This window comes from Colobus angolensis, unplaced genomic scaffold (assembly GCF_000951035.1).
Source record: "Colobus angolensis palliatus isolate OR3802 unplaced genomic scaffold, Cang.pa_1.0 Scaffold46, whole genome shotgun sequence".
Taxonomy (NCBI): Eukaryota; Metazoa; Chordata; class Mammalia; order Primates; family Cercopithecidae; genus Colobus; species Colobus angolensis.
In genome coordinates this window covers 14295714-14317276 of record NW_012118043.1, presented here as the reverse complement: position 1 = coordinate 14317276, position 21563 = coordinate 14295714, and the positions used below count along the sequence as shown (strand labels likewise).

The window sequence follows — 21563 nt, the reverse complement described above, 5'->3', positions numbered from 1 at the left end:
GCCCGCCTCGGCCTCCCAAAGTGCTGGGATTACAGGCATGAGCCACCACGTCCAACCAAAAAATGGGGTTTTCTTTTCTATCATATAGTCAGGCTGCAGATTTTCCAAACTTTCATGCTCTGCCTCCCTTTTTTTTGTTGCAGGGGGGATGCAGTCTTGCCTGGAGTTATCCAGGCTGGACTGCAGTGGTGCAATCTCTGCTCACTGCAACCTCCACCTCCTTGGTTGAGACTGTTCTCCTACCTCAGCCCTCAGGTAGCTGAGATTCCAGCCATAGTAGCTGGGATTAGCCACCACTCCTGGCTAATTTTTGTATTTTTAGTAGAGATGGTGTTTCACCGTGTTGGCTAGGCTAGTCTAGAGACTGCTGACTTCAAACGATCCGCCCACCTTGGCGTCCCAAAATGCTAGGATTACAGACGTGAGCCACTGCCCCTGGCCGCTCTGCTTCCCTTTTCAAACGAAATACGTTTAAAACACCCAGGTCACCTTTTGAATGCTTTACTGCTTAGAAATTTCTTTTGCCATATACCCTAAATAATCTTTCTCAAGTTCAAAGTTCCACAGATCTCTAGGGCAGGGGCAAAATGCTGCCAGTCTCTTTGCTAAAACATAACAAGAGTCACCTTTGCTCCAGTTCCCAACGAGTTCCTCATCTCCATCTGAGACCACCTCAGCCTGGACCTTATTGTTCATATCACTATCAGCATTTTTGTAAAAGCCATTCAACAAGTCTCTAGGAGGTTCTAAACTTTCCCATGTTTTCCTGTCTGCTGAGCCAAACTCTGCCTGTTACCCACTTCCAAAGTCACTTCCACATTTCTGGGTATCTTTTCAGCAATTCCCCGCTCTACTGCTACCAATTTACTGTATTAGTTCGTTTTCATACTGCTGATAACAGACATACCCGAAACTGGGAACAAGAAAAGGTTTAATTGGACTTACAGTTCTACATGGCTGGGGAACCCTCAGAATCATGACAGGAAGTGAAAGGCACTAGGCACTTCTTACATGTCAGGGGCAAGAGAAAAATGAGGAAGAAGCAAAAATAGAAACCCCTGATAAACCCATCAGATCTCGTGAGAGTTACTATCTCAACAATAGCACGGGAAAGACCGGTCCTGTGAGTCAGTTACCTCCCCTGGGAATTCTGGGAGATATAATTCAAGTTGAGATTTCTGTGGGGACACAGCCAAACCATACCACCGGGTTTCTCCATGTTGCCCAGGCTGGTCTTGAACTCCTGGGCTCAAGTGATCTGCCTGCCTCGGCCCATCAAACTGTTGGGATTACAGGCTTGAGTCACCGTGGCCGGCCTCTGCTGACCGTTTTTTTTTTTTGAGATGGAGTCTCGCTCTGTCGCCCAGGCTGGAGTGCAGTGGCGTGATCTTGGCTCGGCAAGCCCCACCTCTCCTGTTCACGTGATCCACCCGTCTCGGCCTCCCAAAGTGCTGGGATTACAGGCTTGAGCCACCGTGCCCGGCCAGCCCCATTGTTTTACTAAGCCACACTAAGGCATAAGTGACTATTCCTATAAATTGTGTACTCAATAAAAGGCTAATCAGAAACCCTCCAAAAATGCAAGCATTTGTCCTTTACCTATGACATGAATCCCCCTCCCTCCCCACTTTGAGTTGTCCTGCCTTTCTGGACTGAACCAGTGTACATCTTACATATATTGATGTCTCATGTCTCCCTAAAATGTATAAAACAAAACTGTGCCCGAACCGCCTTGGGCACATGGCATCAAGACCTCCTGAGGCTGTGTCACAGGGGTGTCCTTAGCTTTGATAAAATAAGCTTCCTAAATTGATTGAGACTTGTCCCAGATACTCTTTGGTTTACACTACTGTGATTGTTTTGCTTCCCAACTCTTTTAAACTCTTCTCTCAGGTACATCAGTCACCTTTCTCTCAATGTGTTAAAATATATACGTTGCCTATCAATTTCACCTTCTTGAGGAATTTGTTCCCAGAGCCTCTGACCTGCTCTAGTCTGAATGGGTAGCTCTCTAAGTGAGCTACAAACTGTTGGCTGTTTCACTGGAATTGAAAACTTTAAAAACATCTTAAGCAATTCTTAAAAGCTTTATTATTCTAACGTGAGATCCTGTCTATAGGAACAATATGCATGCAAATGGATCTAGCGCTAGGAGACCGTCAGCAACAATGAGGTAGGGAAAAGTGCAGCCTAATTAATGCTTAATTATATTTCTGCTCAGAACCCAGCATGCAATTCTTGTCAACCTCGTGGGGACAGCTTCACATATGACATGGTAAGGTAAGGTTCTGACTGGTACTTACATAACTGTAGTATCAATGTGATTATATTAGGAGAATGAAAAAAGAGGGAGTATATGTAAGAAAATAAATACTTTTAGTGGGGAGAGAAGATAAACAGTTGAATTCTCATCTTCTAAACTGAGAAATCAATAGATGACTAGAGTACATATGACAGTAATGTTTTATCAAGGTCAAATTCTCGTGTCAATATTGTTAGGTGACATATCTGCAGCTAACTCTCAGTTCAGAAACAGAAGGAGAAAGCAAGTATGAATCTAGATAAGGATATATAGGTGTTCACTATATTCTGCCTCTAACTGAAGGTTTAAGTAAAATAAACCATTGAGAGGTGAGAGTATTATAACTGTATTATTTCAAGACTTGGAAGTAGATCTCCATGCTTATCAGTTAGTTTAAACTGTTTTGTTTATTTATTTAACTTTGAGGTGGAGTCTCATTATGTTACACAGACTGGGCTCAAGCAATTCTTCCACCTCAGCCTCCTGAGTAGCTGGGACTGTTAACAGAAAAGGGGTTTTGTCCCAGGGCCCAAGAGTGGGTTCTTAGATCTTGCATGGGAAAGGGTTCAGGGCCAGTCACATAGTAAAGTTAAAATAGTTTATTAGAAACTACTGTATTGCAGAGTAGGGTGTCCTCAGAAAGCAAGAGGAAGAATGCCCCTACCTTAACCCATTTATGCCTCAGGTTGCAATTTTTTGAATTTTTGCAATCAGACATTGGCGATGACCTTGAGAGCAGTAGGATACAAATAACTCTTGCATGCTTAGCCTTCCAATAATGGAACACTAGGTATAAATGGATTTAAACAAGAATGCTTGCTTATATAGGATATTAGGCCTATAGCGCAGTTTACTATAAAGGCTTGTGACAGGCTGCTGGTATAGTTATTCTCTTGTGTAACTTCTGATGTTGGCAAGAATTTACGAGTGTACTATTATCTTTGGAGGAAAACCTATTTTTTAAAATAAGAATGGCTTTTTCCACTAACTTGTTTCCTCAACCATAAATATGTTGTGATCAAGAGTGCTTAAATTCCTTGGAATGTAATGCAGCAGCTCTTGCTATATCCAGCCTTTTTTCGAGATAGAGTCACTCTGGTTGGGATGCCTCTAACAGGACTATAGGTACCCAGCTATATTAAATGTTTTTAAGTAGTTGTTTATGGGAATGAGAAATTAGCATGTTGGGATGGTGAGAGGAAGAACCACTGATGGTTTTCGTAACTAGCTTTGGACAGTAATTTGATGGTTGAACTCTGAAATGTATACCTTTGATTAAAAATAAAAACTAAACTATAAAAAAAGGAGAAATTAAAAATCAGTAAAACCAAAACAAAAATTAGCAGCTTTTGTGGTAAATATAATTGAAAAAAAGGCAACATTCAATTGCTTAAAACAAAATTCAGAAATAATTTTTTTTTTCCAATTGAATGTTTCCTTTTCCAAAACTACCTATGGCCTGCCTCACCCCCATCCTGTGCCTACAAAGACCCTAGACTCAGTTGGTAGAGGAGAGAGAGGTGGCTTGATTTTAGTGAGGTGGCTTCATTTCAGTGAGGCTGCTTGATATCAGAGGCAGCCTGACTTCAGGGAAGAGCTGGTCAGACTTTGGAGAAGAGATGCTGGACTTGAGGGGAAGACTACCTGCCCATCCCATCCCCTCTTCAGCTCCCCTTCTTTGCCGAGAGCCATTTCCATCTCTTAGTAAAATCCTCTGCCTTCACCATCCTTCAAGTATTCGTACAAATTCATTCTTCTTGGACACTGGACAAGAGCTTGGGACCCACCAAACTGCAGGGACCCACAAAAAGGCTGCCACACCAGTGGAGGAAGTAGACTGCCAATGTCAACGGGTCTATGTTGATCAGCCTGAGAACCAGCAGCCATGACTACACATGAAAGCAGGCTGTGAAAGGAGCTCATTTGCTTCTCTGGAGAAGGGGAGCTTACTTTTTCACACAGGGACCATCCACATCTGATCAGCAGGCCATCCCTCCAGCCTTACATCATGGCTGAGTTCCTTAACAGTAGAAAGTTTGTGTGGCCTTTTTGTGGACAGATATGGGAGTTACAATGGTCTCAACTGAATGAAATGCAGCAAGTAAGCCCTTCCGGGACCATTTCCCCTGAAGCCAAAAACATTATGAACAATTTTCCAGAAGGTAGCTTGGAAAAGAATAATGATAACCATTTTGATTTTTTTGTTTTTTTTGTTTTTTTTTGAGACAGGATGTCACTACTGTCACCTAGGCTGGAGTGCAGTGATGTGATCACAGCTCACTGCAGCCTTGACTTCCCAGGCTCAGATGATCCTCCCACTGCAGCCTCCCGAGTAGCTGGGACTACAGGCATGTGCCACCACACCTGGCTAATTTTTTATATTTTTAGTAGACACAGGGTTTCATTCACCATTTTGCCCAGGCTGGTCTTGAACTCCTGGGCTCAAGTGATCTGCCTGCCTCGGCCTCCTAAAGTGCTGGGATTACAGGTGTGAGCCACTGCACCCAACCCAGTTTTGAATTTTTTAAAAAATGTTTTCTCCATTTCCTGTGACAAGTTCATTCTGAATCCCACTGAGTTGGGAAGAGTCTTTAGCTCATAAATAAACTATGTAATCTTAAGAGATTTGAATTCACACACACTTCAATTCCTATGTATTGGAGTCAACTTTTTTGGCAGTCAGAAAACCTAACCACCTTGCACAAATACCAATTTTCCTTCAAATGATCTTTAGTAATATCTATATTACAGGATCTTTGGTAAACTAGAAGCACTTAGCAATTCCTTTTCATGCTACATTTGGGTTTTATTTTACTTTTCCTTTAATACAGGAGATGAGTACAGTCAACTTTGCCCTTGCCGGTAGAGGGCAGCCACCCCATGCAAGGAGGCAAGGGGTCAACTGAGCTGTTAACACACAGCCATTCATGGACAGCAGAACTAAAGGAGCATTGTAACACCCACTTCAGGGCCTCGAGATCGCAGGCAGTCCCCCACAACCCGGGCACCGCTGCACGGAGCTTTCTCCCGCTGGTGTTTGGAGTGGCCAGCTGGGACCTGCACTGGCTCACTTGTACCTGGTCTGGCTGTGGGCCCCACCCAGAGCTTGTTCCTGGGTCAGTGCCCGGAGTGGTCAGTCAGGTCCCGCACTTGCTCACTCACATGCTCCCTCCTGCAAGGGTTTGAGCGTGGCGGGCAGAGTAAACTTTCGCCCTTGTCACAAGTTCAAAGAAGGGGCTGAGAAAAATTCTGCACTATTGCCATGCCACTGCTATGAGCGTTGTACTTGACTCTCACATCTCTCTTACCACACTACTTCTAATTTATTGTGTTCTGTTACTTCTACATCTTTAATATCTCTAACAATCTATGTCCAGTACACCTACTGTCGTGTGGGCCTCTAACATGTCTTCCATGGGTCAATGCAACAGGATCCTGACTGGTCTTCCTGCTTGTGATATAGGCTGAATCCAACCCCTTCTTCATGGAGTAGTATTTCTACTGCCCATCAGTGACTCCACTGCTCTTAGGACCAAGTCCAATGCCTCATCTTGGACTGTGAGGCCCTTTGTGATCTGGCCCCTTCTTTGTCTGGCATCATCTCTCCATAACAGGAAACAATAACATTTACCAATTGACATTAAGAAAACCACAGGTTGTGTCTGAGTCTATGCTGTGTGGGCTGGTTTCCAAAATTACAATGAGTAATTTCAGTTCCAGGCCAGTCTCCCCTGACCTCAAAATATTTCAAAGTTGACTCTAGTCCATCTCCTATATTAAAGGCCTCCAGAAGGCCAGCTTCTCAGACATTTGGGGCTGGGACTGGAGTTCCCAAATAAAGAGAAATGCCACCTATTGTCTTTTCCTACTTCTTGCTTCAAGGTTCTTTCGTTGAAGTTGCTTCAGACTCATCTTGCACACTGTCCTCAGTGGCAATGGCTCTTAAATAAAACAGAATTTGCAAATGTTTCTCTTTTTTTTTCTATGTAAAAACCAGCTTATTTTCTAAGTTGTGTGGTTGACAAAAATTCTGCTCTATCTAGTAGGAAAGGGTGGGGCTATTAGATTAAGTAAATTGTCAGTTGAATGAACTATCTACCTCCTTAGGACAAGGACACCGGGGGCCTTATCACATGTGCATCCTCCACAGGCATCCGTAAGGACTCCTTGAATTGTTCAGAATTGCATGTGTCCTCTGTCTCCTCTAAAATTAATCTGGTTTCTTTCAAGTCCAATTGATCTAGTGTTGTGTTGCTTCAACTAGATATGAGTAAGAAATCCTTTTGATCTGATGCACTCTGAAGTGTACCGAGAGCAAAGACACCACTGAACAGGAAGGAAGGATTGTAAGCCCCTCAGCCTACATGCTCCACATCTGGGAAAATATTACACCGTGAGTGGCTGTTTCTTCCTCATTTCTTTTCTTCTAGATTTTTTTTATTTGTCTCAAACTTTGCCAGAAAAAGAAAGGTTAAAAATAGAATAAAGAAAATTCCCTTAGCATGTGAAGATTACAACATATTATGGATTTGCCTGTTAAATTATTTATTCCTTTAAGATTCAATTAGTCCAGCTGTCTTAGAGGGCTGGAAGAAGACCTCTTGCAGAAAGGTTTCAACTGGATTTAGAATTTAGAATCTGACGTCAACCAGTGGAGGAGGTAGACTGCCAAGGTCAACAGATCTGTGTCGATCAGCCTGAGAACCAGCAGCCATGACCACACGCGAGAGCAGGCTGTGAAAGGAGCTCATTTGCTCCTCTTAAGAAGGGGAGGTTCTTCTTCCACACAGGGGCCATCCACATCTGATGAGCAGGCTCTCCCTCCAGCCTGACATCATGGCTGAGTTCCTTAACAGAAAGTTGGTTTGGCATTTTGTGGACAGAGATAGGAATTTCAGTGGTCTAAACTGAATGAAATGCAGCAGGTAAGCCCTTTCAGGACCATTTTCCCTGAAGCCAACAACTGTATTCTGAACAATTTTCCAGAGGGTAGCTCGGGAAAGAAGAATGACTACCATTTTGAATTTTTTCTTTTTCTTGGAGACAGGATCTCACTCTTAACGCCCAGGCTGGAGTGCAGTGATGTGATCACATGTGGCTCACTGCAGCCTCGACTTCCAAGGCTCAGGTGATCCTCCCACCACAGCCTCCTGAGTAGGTGGGACTACAGGCATGTGTCACCATGCCTGGCTAATTGTTTATGTTTTTAGCAGCTACAGGGTTTCACCATGTTGCACAGGCTGGGCTTGAACTCTTGGGCTCAAGCGATCTGCCCGTGTCGCTCAAGTGCTGGGATTACAGCTGTGAGCCATCGTGCCCAGTCCAGTTTTGAATTGTATAAAAAATGTTTTTTCCATTTCTCATAACAAGATCATTCTGAATCCCACTGAGCGGGGAAGAGTCTTTGGCTCATAAATCAACCATGTAATCTTAAGAGACTGGAGTTCACATACACTTCAATTCCTATGCATTGCTATGTATTGGAACCAACCTTTTTTGGCAGTCAGAAAACCAAACCACCCTGCAGAAATAACAATTTTCCCTCAGATGATCTTTATTTTTATTTATTTATTTATTTTTGGATGGAGTCTCGCTCTGTTGCCAGGCTGGAGTGCAGTGGCATGATCTTGGCTCACTGCAACCTCCGCCGCCTGGGTTCAAACGATTCTCCTGTCTCAGCCTCCCGAGTCGCTGGGATTACAATATCACAGGATTGTTGGTAAACTAGAAACACTTAGCAATTCCTTTTCATGCTGGGTTTTTTTCTTTCCTTAAATACAGTAGATGGACTAGAGTCAACTTTTTCCTTCACCAAACAAGATATATAAAATCACTATTGTGAATGGAAAATAAATTCCAGGACCCCCAAATCACTAACCCAAATGGAAAAGTCCAGCTGAGACTTTTGCTTAGGGCAAATCTGCCTCCCATTCTATTCCTTAAAAAGATAGCTACTAAGATGAAAAAGCTATATACCTCCCTCACAATTTGTCCACAGGAAAATTCCTTGTGGACAAAGGACAGACAGAATCCAAAGTCATCCCTCTGCTTTCTGAGATAAGTGCATATCTGACTGCTTACTTTGGAAAGGCTGACCAGAAACTCAAAAGCAAGCAACCGTTTGTTTCTTATCTATTTATAACCTGGAAGTCCCCTCCCCACTTCAAGTTGTCCCGCCTTTCCAGACTGAACCAATGTACATCTTCAATGTATTGATTGATGTCTCATGTCCCCCTAAAACGTATGAAACCAAACTGCGCCCCAACCACCTTGGGCACATGTCGTCAGGACCTCCCGAGGCTGTGTCACAGGCATATCCTTAACCTTGGCCAAAAAACAAACCAAAAAACAAACAACAACAACAAAAAACAACTTTCTAAATTGACTGAGACCGGTCTCAGATATTTGGGGTTCATACTATGCTCCCTTAATTACTACAGTGGACAATTGTTTGGGGCTGCTCCGCATCCATCTCTATTTCTAATAATGTCCCAAGTCTTTTTCTCCCCACTGAGTGCAAGTTTGGTGAGAGGGAGACCTCTGAAACCGTGAGGACCAAGGGGCTGGAGCTGAGTGGCCCAATACAGTAGCCACTGGCCACACATGACTACTGAGCACTGAAATCGGGCTAATGTGATTGAATTTTTAAAAAATTATTTATTTTGAGAAAAGGTCTGACCCTGTCGCCCAGGCTAGAGTGCAGTGGCGCTATCTCAGCTCATGCAACCTCTGCCGCCTGGGCTCAGGTGACCTTCTCACCGCAGCCTCCTGAGTAGCTGGGACTACAGGTGTGTGGAACCATGCCCGGCTTATTTTTGTATTTTTTGCAGAGATGGGGTTTGGCCATGTTGCCCAGGCTGGTCTCAAATTCCTAGGCTCAGGTGATCCGCCCACCTTGGCCTCCCAAAGTGCTGGGATTATAGGTGTAAGCCACTGCACCTGGCCCTGAATTTTTTACTTAACTTTAAATGAATTATTTAAATTTAAAAACTGAGTTCAGGTATTTGAAAACTGTTAAGTATGTTTAGAATAAGTTGGGCATGTGAACCTACTTTTTTAACTATAAATTTTATAAAGCTTACTTATATACAGTTAACTTTTTCCAGATCAAGTATTTCCACTGAAAATTTAGCTTCCAAGTTGAGATGTGCTATAAATATAAAATATATTGGGATTTTGGGGCAAAAGTGTAAAATAGCTTACTGATACTTTTTTATATTGATTACATGTTGAAATAATATTTGGATATATTAGGTTAAATAAAATATATTAAAATTTCATTTTTTAAAAATATGTGGCACTGTAAAATTTTAAATTACATATCTGGCTTACCTTATATTTCTATTGGTAGCACTGGAAGAGCTGTCCTCTTCCTGGACAGCCCAGAGGGCAGGCCTGAAGCCTGAGCGTGGTCAACCATGAGCACCTCAGAGCCAAAGCAAGGCAAGGGCAGAGAGACCTGGTGGACAAGGTCAGATGGAGGTCACCAATGCAGGGGTGTCTCTCCCATCCGCCAGGTCAGGCTGCTCTGGTCCCAGCTGCAAAGACCTGCTTCCTTCTCTGCCTGTGTCTTGGCGGGATCTTCCAGACTTCCGTAGTCTTCCCTTCCCATACTCACGCAACAGATTTTTTTGCTCACATTAGCCAGTCTTTTCCTAGTGTTTGCAGCCAAGAATGCTGACTTAATCAAGATTTGTCAGGAAGTGAGGCTCTCCCCTGACCATCGATTGACTAAAATCCCAGGTGAACCTTGTTATTACTAAAGTAATCATCAGCAGGGCTGGGGCTGAGGCAGCTGTAGCTATAGCAAGCTGCTCAGGTGATTCCGATGTTCAACCAGGGCAAGAATCACTGCTTTAAGTTGTTTTTTTGAGATGGGAGTCTCGCTCTGTTGCCCAGGCTAGAGTGCAGTGGCGTAATCTCGGCTCACTGCAGCCTCCGCCTCCTGGGTTCAAGTGATTCTCCTGCCTCAATCTCCCGAGTAGCTGAGACTACAGGTGCCCACCACTGCACTCGGCTAATTTTTGTATTTTTAGTAGAGACGGGGATTTTGCCACGTTGGCCAGGCTGGTCTCAAGCTCCTGACCTCAGGTGATCTGCCTGCTTTGGCCTCCCAAAGTGCTGGGATTACCGGCATGAGCCACTGCACCTGGCCCTAAGTTTTAAATGTCTGCATGGCAAGTGAAGGAACACGAGCCTATGCTACTGCACTTCTCACATAGAGTGAATCAAACATCGTGCGTTCCCCGCCCTTCTGCAGCCAGCATGCATTCACGCATTCAACAAATGTTTATTGAGGACGTATTGTGAATGCTCCAGGCATTGCTCCAGCTTCTAGGGATGTGGCAGTGAGCAAAACAGACAAGAACCCTTCTCTGCTAAAACATACTTTCTAGTAGGGGGAGAGGAAGAGGTAATATACAAAAGAAAAGAGAAAAATACATAGTATGTCATACGATGAAACGTTCTAAGAAGAAAACCAAAGCAGGGAAAAAGAGTGTGTGTGTGTGTGTGTGTGTGTGTGTGTGTGTTGGGAGGGTATAGAAATTTAGATGGGGTGGTTACAGAAGGAATCTCTAGAAGGTTACATTTGCAGGTAAGGAGGAAGCCTTGAGGACATGCAGTGCGGGGAGAGTTTTCTAGGCAAACAGAAAGGCAAGTGCAAAGACCCTGAAGTAGGAATATATCTGGGATATTGGAGGAACAGCAGAAGGCCAATGTGTTTGACATGGAGAGAATAAGGAAACAGAGCAGTAGAAACTGAAGTCAGAGAGGTGGTGGAGGGAGGGGGTGTCTGCACCCACTTAAAAAATGAAACAAAAGGCTCCTCATTGAGGTGATTAGCCATCAGACGAAGGAAGACTGGGGAAAATACCTTCTGGAGATCCTATCCATGTAACTGCTCTCCATTTGACCTGTACTTATTTAGGGCGTCCTAAGAGTGATGCACCTCTCCAGGATAAATTGTTATGCTTTACTTCGTCACATAATTTGGGGGTGAAGGTAAGGCAGAAAGAAGCCCTTGTTTCACAGAGCTTATGGTAACCACACTCTCACACTAGAATGCACATGAGTTTTCTTCACAACAAACTCATAATCACCACAATGAGAAAGAGGTGCTGAAAAGAAAAATAGCATGGCAGGATCATTATTCCTAAATGCTCTTTGTCTGTCTTGAATTAAGGGAGGGCACTTCCTAGAATCCTGCTTATTTGGAAAATTGGAAAATTCCAACAATCACCAGAAGTGGTTTTGTTTCTTTTAGGCATTCTGACTGCCCTCTGTACCTAGAGCTGATCACAGCCCTCCAGTTGATTAGACAAGATTAGACATCAGGAGAAAAAAATGAAATGCGTATTTCCCTGGATTGTTAAATACTCATTAAACACCTATTCCATCAACTGACTTGCCCAGACTACTGTGCGCCCCACTGCCAGGACACTGATGTCCTTTCCCAGGCTTAGGTTTCCTCCAGCTACCCATAACCCCTTCTGGGTCTGTTGCCCAGCCTCTGTGTTGACTGGCTGGGGCTCAGGCTCTGGCTCTGTTCTGTTGGCAGACCTAAACATGAATGCTTTGCTCACTCACCGCTTGCTGTGCTGCAAACCAGGGAGCATCCATGGAAACTCACTCATTCATTCACACTCTTTTTGAGTGGTTACTGGATGTAAGGCATGGTTCTAGGGACCAAGGAGACACCAGTACACACACACACAAAAGTGAGAGAAGTGAATAGAGGAGGGGAAAAATGGGCCTTGCACTTGAGTGAGAAGACCACAAATAAACATGAAATATGTCAGGTGGTAAGTGCTGTGGAAAAACAAAGCCAGATAAGCAGGTGGAGAATAACAACGCATGTGGTGCTAATTTCTCTTTCTCTTTTTTTTTTTTTTTAAATGGAGTCTTGCTCTGTCACCCATGCTGAAGTGCAGTGGCGCAATCTCAGCTCACTGCAACCTCCACCTCCTGGGTTCAAGTGGTTCTCCTGCCTCACCTCCTGAGCTGTTAGGACTACAGGCACCCACCACCATGCCCAGCTAATATTTGTATTTTTAGTAGAGATGGTGTTTCACCATGTTGGCCAGTCTGATCTCGAACTCCTAACCTCAGGTGATCCGCCCGCTTCGGCCTCTCAAAGTGTGGGATTACAAGCGTGAGCCACCGCGCCCAGCCATTGTGCTAGTTTCAAGCAATGGTCAAGAAAGGACATTTTAATAATGTGCCTTTTGACTTAGACATCTGGAAAACCTTAGCGTAGATCCTTCAGGCAGAGAAAACAGTCCGAACCACGGCCCAGAGGCCTGGCTGTGCTCGCATGTTGGAAAGGCGGCCAGAAGGCTGTGCTGGAGCAAGTGAGCCAGGGCGATGAGATCAGAGAGGTGTCAGAGGATGAGATCAGATGGAACCTCGTCAGCCAAAGCAAGGACTCTGCATTTATTCTAGGTGAGATGGAAGCCACTGCAGCATTTGAGAAGGTCATCCTGGCTGCTGTGAGAATAGATCAGAACTCCAGTTAAGAGACTACTGGAGTGATCCAGGCGAAAGAAATGGTGGAGAAAGACATGTGACAGACAAACACCAGCCTGTCAACAGGAGGCCCCCCCGCCCCTTTCCTCTGCTTCTTGGAGAGGGGTCATCTAGTGAAAGGGAAAGGGAGGAGCCAAGCGGGGGCTGCCTGGCTTGACTGAAATAAGACATTTTTCATAGCAGACATTTTCATAAATACATTGCACTTTATATCCTTTATTTAAGAACTTTACGAATTTAAAGCCCTTAGAAAGCCTAAGTAAAAAATACCTGCCTTCTGAACTTCCCCGGCACTGTTGTAGCTTCATTCAAGATCAAGGAGAAAAGCAGTTTTGGGCAAGCCCTGCCCAATGTATCCATTAAAGTGTCTAAATTGCTTTTCACCTACTTTATTTCTCTTGGACAAAATGTGGGCATGCCCATGACACCTAAGTGAGCCACAGTTGTATGGAAACAGCTGGGGTGATGAGGACCCACCCTGAAGAAGCTCTTATCAATAACCACAGGCTGATGAGGAGATCAGTCCTCCATAATCCGCTGAACTTTCTGTTGCGTGTTCTTAGAGTAAAAAGGTCAATTACCAGAGACCTTTAACTAGCCCCTCCCCCGGACAATCACAGCTACCCCCCACCCCGAGCATCCTAAATGTTTGCTGGAGAAAGACCATGACCTTTTTGTGTGGCGCCTCATGGTGTCTTCCCTGTCCGGCAGTCTCAAGCCCCTCGTCGAGGCTCTGTCGCTGACCACCTGGCAATCTTGGAGGGGTCTTCATGGTAGATCCCTGACTGGTGAGCTCTCTTATCCCTGCTCCCTCCCTGCCATCTCATTATTAGAAAGGGCAGTTTCTTGCTTTAAAACCATGTGGTTTCAAACATATGGCAAACCTGGCAGACTGTCCCAGATGAACGGCTGCCTAGTGACTCCCAGTGACAAACAGAGCCCTAGAAATGGTCACAATGCTGAGGAGTTTACCTTTGGTCCATTATCCCACCAGGACTGGGGCCCTGATCCTGAAATTGATCTTCTCACTTTATCCTTTGGAGACTTTTTTCCTTTTCAAAACAATCCTTGGTGCTCTTTTTAACATAATTTTATCTGACTAAATTCAGGGAAGGGAGAGAGGTAAGTGTAGAGGACATGGAGTGACTTGCCTTAGGGATGGCCAGATACATGACAATAGATTAACTAAAACAAATCAGCAACCAATCCAGCCAGCTTTCCTCAGACAGAGAAACAAATTACAAAACTGTAAGGACCAGATATAGCCTTTAATTCCTAATGTTCAAAAACAATCCTGCCTTCTAAATCACAACTTTTAAAATTAATCATAAGGCTAAATAGTTCGAGTTATAAGATCTGTCCACTTCAAATAAGGATACCTTTTATAAAGCACTTTGCTGTGGTTTCACAGATTTCAAGGTGCTTCTACATGGCTTCAGGGACTCTCACAACAAACCCTCAGTGGGTCAGGGTCTTCTAAGATTAAAATATTAACACCAATGCACGCAAAGTAAAGTGAGGTACAGTGAGGTTAAGGCAAAGTGGCAAATGTTAAAGAGGCCCACAGCACACAAGGGATCAGAGCCCAGGTCAAATTCTTGCTCCCTACCTCCACCCCACCCCAAGAAGAAATTTATTTTTTATTTGTTTTTATTTTTAGAAAGAGTCTCCCTTGGTCACCCAGGCTGGAGGCCACGTCATGATCACAGCTCCTGTAACCTCAAACTGCTAGACTCAAGCAATCTTCCTGCCTCAGCCTCCCAAGTAGCTAGGACTACAAGCATGTGCCACCACACTTGGCTCATTTTTAAATTTTTTTGTAGAGATGGGGGTCTCACTGTGTTGCCCAGGCTGGTCCCAAACTCTTGGCCTCAAGAAGGCACTAGATTGAATGACAACAGCTACAGCATTTCTTATTGAACTCAACCCTGTGTGACCCTTGAAATAATAAAACCCACTGATCAAAATAGATGCTATAATCTTTACCACAAGTGAATAATTAACCCTGTGCTCAAACTGCTGCAAAAATATGAGATTCAAATGTTGGCGCCAATGAAGTTTGTATGAAGGAGAGTTTCTGCCGGTGGGATGTGGCAGTGCCACTCTCCTTACATCTTGGCTGTCAGCTTTTTGGCTTGGTCCTGCAGCTCCATTGTTGCGATTGCTGAAAGGTGAACTTCATCAGGTCCATCTGCTAAACGCAAACTTCGGGTTACAGCATACCTGAAAAAGCAAAAGAACCAGGGACCACAGGGAGTTATGGAAGAGGAACATGATACTTTGACGTCAGTCACTCTGATTGTAAAACAAGACTATATTAATTCTTAAATCCCACCACCAAGGTCACGGTAAGAAAAAGAGTACCAGGAAAATAAGCTAAAGGGCTTCTGCAATGCCATCTTAAAGTTCCCAACTTCGGAAAGTTAAATGGCAAAGTACAGTGGAGTTCATCTCATTCCTGGTTTCCTATAGTTTACTAGATGTTGCTAGAACTTAGAACAGGCAGTGAATGGTATACTATATATTTAGTTCTTTCTTAAGGGTAAAAACTGATGAAGGATGAGACTCTATCTCCAGTGTGATAGAGAAGGAGACGCTGTAATTATGTGTGGAGATAGACAGATGGGGAATGGAGAATGTTCCTGCCTCCCAGTAATCAGGATCTAGATATTAGATAGTCACTGACATGTACCGCTATAAATTCAGCGAAACCCCATGCTGTGTCTATGGCCCAGGAATCCTCGGTGGGTCCCCTCAGTGTAAAAATTAACATAATTGAATGAAACGATTATTGTAATAATAAGAGCAACTATTTCTTGGCGTTGAGCTCTATATTAAAGTATGTATATCACTTCATTTAGCCTTCAATTACACTGAAACTAAATGGAACCAATTCATGTCAAGGCATCTATAGATTTTTTACCTCCATGCCTATCAAATGTAGACGATTCTTTTTTTTTTTTTGAGACAGAGTCTTGCTCTGTTGCCCGGGCTGGAGTGCAGTGGCTGGATCTCAGCTCACTGCAAGCTCCGCCTCCTGGGTTTACACCATTCTCCTGCCTCAGCCTCAGGAGTAGCTGGGACTACAGGCGCCCGCCACCTCGCCGGGCTAGTCTTTTGTATTTATAGAGACGGGGTTTCACCGTGTTAGCCAGGATGGTCTCGATCTCCTGACCTCGTGATCTGCCCGTCTCAGCCTCCCAAAGTGCTGGGATTACAGGCTGGAACCACCGCGCCCGGCCGTAGACGATTCTTAAATGACATCTACTCACATGTTGGCCAGAGGGTAATCCTGGGAAACACCAGCACCTCCGCACACCTGGATGGCCCAGTCAACGATTTTGCAGACAGCCCGTGGGGCAGCCACTTTGATCATTGCAATCTACATAAGCAAGATATGAAAAGAATGCTTTTTTCTTAGACTATACACAATGTGGCAAAACTGGGAAATGAAACAAGGGAACTTTCCCACACCCAAGTCACCACTCAAACAGGATCTTTAACAAAAGCCAACAAAGAGATCCTGCTGCAATGCAGTTAATGGCCGTATTTCAGTCAATACAGACCCTCTGGAAAGAGACACCTCTTCCAAATCACATTTTATCCATTTATTTCTAACTTGCCTTGTTTCCAAAAGGATTTCAGGCAGCTGATAAATCACACTCATTACCTTAGGGATCATAAAAATAGTCCAAGGGCCTTTGTGCCACTAATCAGTTTTCTTTTGGCAGTTGTATGGGCTTTTAGAATTAAATGATGATGTCTTTATTTCATATAAGCCAGAAACATAAGAAAGCAGAGGATGGGAGGTCTCTTCCATGAAACATTTACCATGTAGCAGTATCATGCTGTGCATTTTTTTGTTTTGTTATTTGAGACAGGCTCTCACTCTGTCACCCAGAATAGAGTGGAGTGGCTATTCACAGGCGTGATCATAGCTCACTACTCGTGCCTCAGAATCCTGGGCTCAAGGTATCCCCCTGCCTCAGCCTCCCTGGGACTATAGGCACACGTTACCATGTTGGCTAATTTTTTTTTTTTTTTTTTTTTAAGAGACAGGGTCTCACTATGTTGCCCAGGCTGGTCTCGAATCCCTGGCCTCAAACAATTCTCCCACCTCCACCTCCCAAGTAGCTGGGATTACAGGCCAGAGCCACTGTGGGTGGCTGCTGCACATTCTATGTATATCATCTTGGTTACTCTTCACAAGAACCCTAGGCCTTAGGCAGAAAGGTTAAGTACTTTGCCTGTGATCACAAGGCTAGCAGAAAGTGGCAGAGTGGGTGCAGTTCCAGGGCTGTGTAAAACCTATGATTTCCCCCACTCTTTGTTGCTGTATCTTAAGAATGCTGAAGATATTCTCCCTCCCGAAAATCATTCCCTAAAGCACTTGCTAGGAGACTAGCAAGTGACAGGCATTTATAATTTATAACCCAAAATCACATGGGGGCTTCCAATATTCTGAGTGCCATCAAGATGCCATGAAAACTGAAACGTCCAACAGGTGGAGAGAACTGGAGAAGGCTCAGCAGTTGGTGGTCTGAGGGGAGAAGGTAGCCTCACCTCCTTCTTAGCGCCAGCACTGCCCAGAGTGTCCATGCTGTGAGCGGCTTTCAGAGTCAACAAGCGGATCTTCTCAATGGCAATGCGGCTTTCAGCAATCCGGTGAGCCACAACCTCCTATAGGGGAGCAAAAGGCAGCAAAATGAAGGAGGAGCTAAGCTGTAACAGTCTTATAGTTTGGCGAAAACACTCTCTCAGCCAGAGATTGTTCACAAGCTTTACTCTAAGTATTTTTAAATGGAAGAGTTAATTCATTTGATACACACCAGCCTAACCACATACCTGTGGAATGCTACAGTTAAAATTGAAATATTTCAGAAAGACATTTTATTTTCCCAGAAAAATCATTTATTTTGGATATCTTAATGTCTAAGGTAAAGATGGCTGAACTAAGCAACTGCCTTACTGCCAAACCACTCAAAAGCCCTCCTGAATGCTAATTGCCTGCTGTCATGGAAGCTTGGCTAAACGTATGGTAGTGAAGCTGCTTATAGGTAAACTAGAAAATTCTCAGGACAATTTCAGTGTAGGGACAGTTCAGCAGCAATCTGCTGTGCTGTCATTGTTATTTATTTATTTAAAATGACATTTGGTGGACAGTTGAATTATAATACATGTATAGATTGGAATAACCACAGTCAAGAACACAGAATAGTTCCATCTCCCACAGAACTCCCTGGTGCTGCCCCTTTTTAGTCACAGCCTCCTCCCACTCCTAACCTCTGGCAACCATTAATAGGTTCTCCATCACTCTAGTTTTGCCTTTTCCAGAATGTCATATAAATAGAATCATACAGCATGGGTTGTTTTGAGACTAACTTCTTTCATTCAGTTTAATGCCTTTGAGCTTCATCTAAATTGTTCTGTGTGTCGACTGTTCATTCCTTTTTATTGCTGAGTAGTATCTGAGTAGTATTCCATTCTAAGTATGTACCAGTTTGTTTATCTATTTGCCTGTTGAAGGACATTTCAGTTGTTGCCAATTTTTTAATTTTATTTATTCTTTGAGACAGACTCTGGCTCTGTCACCCAGGCTGGAGTGCAGTAGCAAGATCTCGGATCACTGCAATCTCCGCCTCCTGGATTCAACCGATTCTCCTGCCTCAGCCTCTGAGTAGCTGGGACTACAGGCACCCGTCACCATGCCTGGCTAATTTCTGTATTTTTAGTAGAGGCAGGGTTTCACCATATTGGCCAGGCTGGTCTCAAACTCCTGACTTTGTGATCTGCCCGCCTCGACCTCCCCAAGTGCTGAGATCACAGGCGTGAGCCATTGCGAGATTATTCATAGAGCTTCTGTGCATTTGTATATGGGTTTTTGTGTGGACATGTTTTCATTTTTTAAAGTAGATAGCAGGAATAGAATTGTTGGGTCAGTGGTAAATATTTATTAAGAAACTGACAATTTTCTAGAGTGGTTGTACATTTTGCATTCCTACTAGCAGTGTATGAGAGTCCCAGTTGCTCTGCAAACTATCAGCACTTAGTATCATATTTTATTTTAGTCATTTTAACAGTGTGCAGAGATATCACGGTTTTAATTTGCATTTCTGTAATGGCTATTGCTGTTGATCCCCTTCAATGTACTGATTTGCCATCTCTATACCTCTTTGGTGACATGTCTGTTGAAGTCTTTTGTCCATTTTTTAATTGGGTTGTTTTCTTACTATTTGATTTAGAGAGTCCTTTATATATCCAGGACACTAGTCATTTGCCATATGAGCAATCTGTCAATTCTTTCTTTTATGGGTCTTGCTTTTGGTGCATGTTTAGGAACATTTTACCTAATCCCGGAAAATGATCTTTCCACTATGTTTTCTTCTAAAAGTTTACAGTTGTACCTTTTACATTTGGATCTATGATCCATTTAGAGTTAAAACTTTGTGTGAGGTGTGTGGTTTAGATCAAGGGTCACTCTTTTACCTATGTATGTCCAATTGCTGCAACACTATTCACTGTAAAGATGTAACTTTCTCCATTGAACTGCCTTTGCACCTATGTAAAAAATCAATTGGCCTATATTTCTATGAATCTATTTCTGGACTCTCTCTTATGCTTCAAAGATCTACATGTCTTTTGCTTACTGATTACTGTAGCTTAGAGTAAGTCTTAAGATTGGGTAGTGTGATTCACTGAGCTTTCTTCTTTCTCAAATTCTTTTGGCTACTTTAGTTTTTTTTGTATTTCCATATAAATTTTAGGATCAGCCTGTCTTTATCTATAAAAACATCCTTTTGGGATTGTGATTGGAACCGCCTTAAGTCTGCAGATCAGTTTGAAGATGGTTAACATCTTTAATCTGTTAGTCTTCTAATTTACATATTTACTTAGGTCTCCTTTGATTTATTTTATCGCTTTTAGTGCATGTGGATATTGTACGTGTTTTGATAGAGTAGTACTTAAAAAAAAAAAACTATTGTAAATGGTATTTTAAAACTTCCAGTTCCCCGTTGTTCATTGCTTGTATATAAAACTAACGTTGTTATGTATGGACCTTGTATCCTGTAACTTTGCTAAACTCACTTATTAGTTCTGGGAGGGTTGTTTCGTTTTGTTTGATGTGTTCCTTAGGATTTTGCATACACTCACATTGTCATCTACAAGCAGGCCCAGTTTTACTTCTTTTTCCCCCAACTACATGCTCTTTTTTTCTCTTGTTTTATTGCACTGGCTAGGAATTCTTCTATGATCATAAATTGGAATAGTGAGAGTGAACATTCTTGCCTCATTCCCAGTTTTGGGGGAAAAGCATTTAGTCTTTTATCATTAAGTATGATGTTAGATTTTTAAAAATACTCTCTATAAAGTTGAGTAAATTCCTTTGTATTCCCAGTTTGCTGGGAGTTTCTATCATAAACAGATGCTGAATTTTGTCAAATGCCAAAGCATCAATTGATATGATGATGTGATTTTTTAATGTTCATGCAGTTTTCACTGTTAGTTTGGCAGATTATAATAATTTATTTTAAATTATCAAGTTACAGATATGAATCAGGCTTGCATTTGTGGGATAAACCCTACTTGACTATGCTGTATGATTATTTTTACATACTGCTAGACTTTATCTGGTAATACTTTGCTGGTGGTTTTTGCATCTATATTGGTCTATGATTTGTTCTTGTCTGGTTTTGGATTAGGATAATTCTGGCCTCATAAAATGAGTTGATGAGTGTTTCCTCCTTCTCTATTTCTGGAAGACATATGTAAAACTGGTGTTATTTCTTCTCTAACTGTTTAGTAGAATTTACCAGTAATACCATCTGGGCCTGAAGATTTCTTTTTTTCAGGAGCTTTTTAACTTTGAATTCAACTTATAACAATAGTTGTAGAACTATTCAGGTTGTCTATTTCATCTTCAGTGAGTTTTGATAGTTTGTGGTATTTGAGGAATTGGTCTACTTCATCTAAATTGTTAACTTTATGTGTTTTGTACACATACTAGAGTGTGTGGGTCCCAAGTCCTAGATCTGGAATGGAGGAGACTCTGCTTCCGCCTTGGCTCCAGACCCCATTCTCCAATCCATGTTTTCCCAGAGAGCTCTGCATTGTGGCTTACAGACAGCCTACGAAAATCAGACTAAGAAAATCAGTATGTCTGATATCCTCTGCTTCTAACAAGGATGGAATCGATATATTTTTCCCTATTCCTTCTGTTAAGTACAACTAATAACCCTGGGCATTATCTATAAAACAAACTTAAGAAGATTCTGAAAGGTAGAGAAAAAGTAGTCTTCAGGTCCAAAATAATAACCTAGTGGTGTGTTTCCTAGGTTTTCTTTTCACCTCATATATCTCAGCTGCTGAGATTCTTCCCAGCAGCTGAAGAATCTAGTAACGTGGAAATGTCAGTGAGCACAGACCAAAACAAAACAAAAACATAAAGCACGCCAACAAAAGCATAATCTAACCAAAGGATCAGCAAAGGGGCAGCCTAGCAAGTCAAAAATCTTTTAGAGAATAACCACCTTACTCCAGCCAAACACCACAGAAAAAACACTGGCCCCCACCCCTCCTCACACCAGCAAAGACAAGATGGGGAGCACAGGCTTCCACCCTGGTAAGCACTGTAATGAGGCACCCCAATACCCCTCCCAGGAAGGTATCAGACAGTGCCAAGTAAAAACCTGAGGCTTTCCTCCCCACTGGCCAGTAGTAAGTCCCCCCGACCCAT

The 21563-nt window shown here is 43.0% G+C and overlaps 1 protein-coding gene across 1 annotated transcript in view; it reads right to left on the bottom strand.

The window, feature by feature from the left end:
* Positions 1-14476: 14476 nt before the first annotated feature.
* ACAD11 (acyl-CoA dehydrogenase family, member 11) overlaps positions 14477-21563 on the bottom strand; it is a 92729-nt gene continuing 85642 nt past the window's right edge. Inside the window, exons 18-20 of the mRNA XM_011958210.1 lie at positions 17393-17509; positions 16102-16211; positions 14477-15052 (exon numbers count right to left, since the gene is read on the bottom strand). Coding sequence (XP_011813600.1) covers positions 14938-15052; positions 16102-16211; positions 17393-17509 — 342 coding nt within the window. The 3' untranslated portion in view covers positions 14477-14937. The remainder of the gene's footprint in view (positions 15053-16101; positions 16212-17392; positions 17510-21563) is intronic.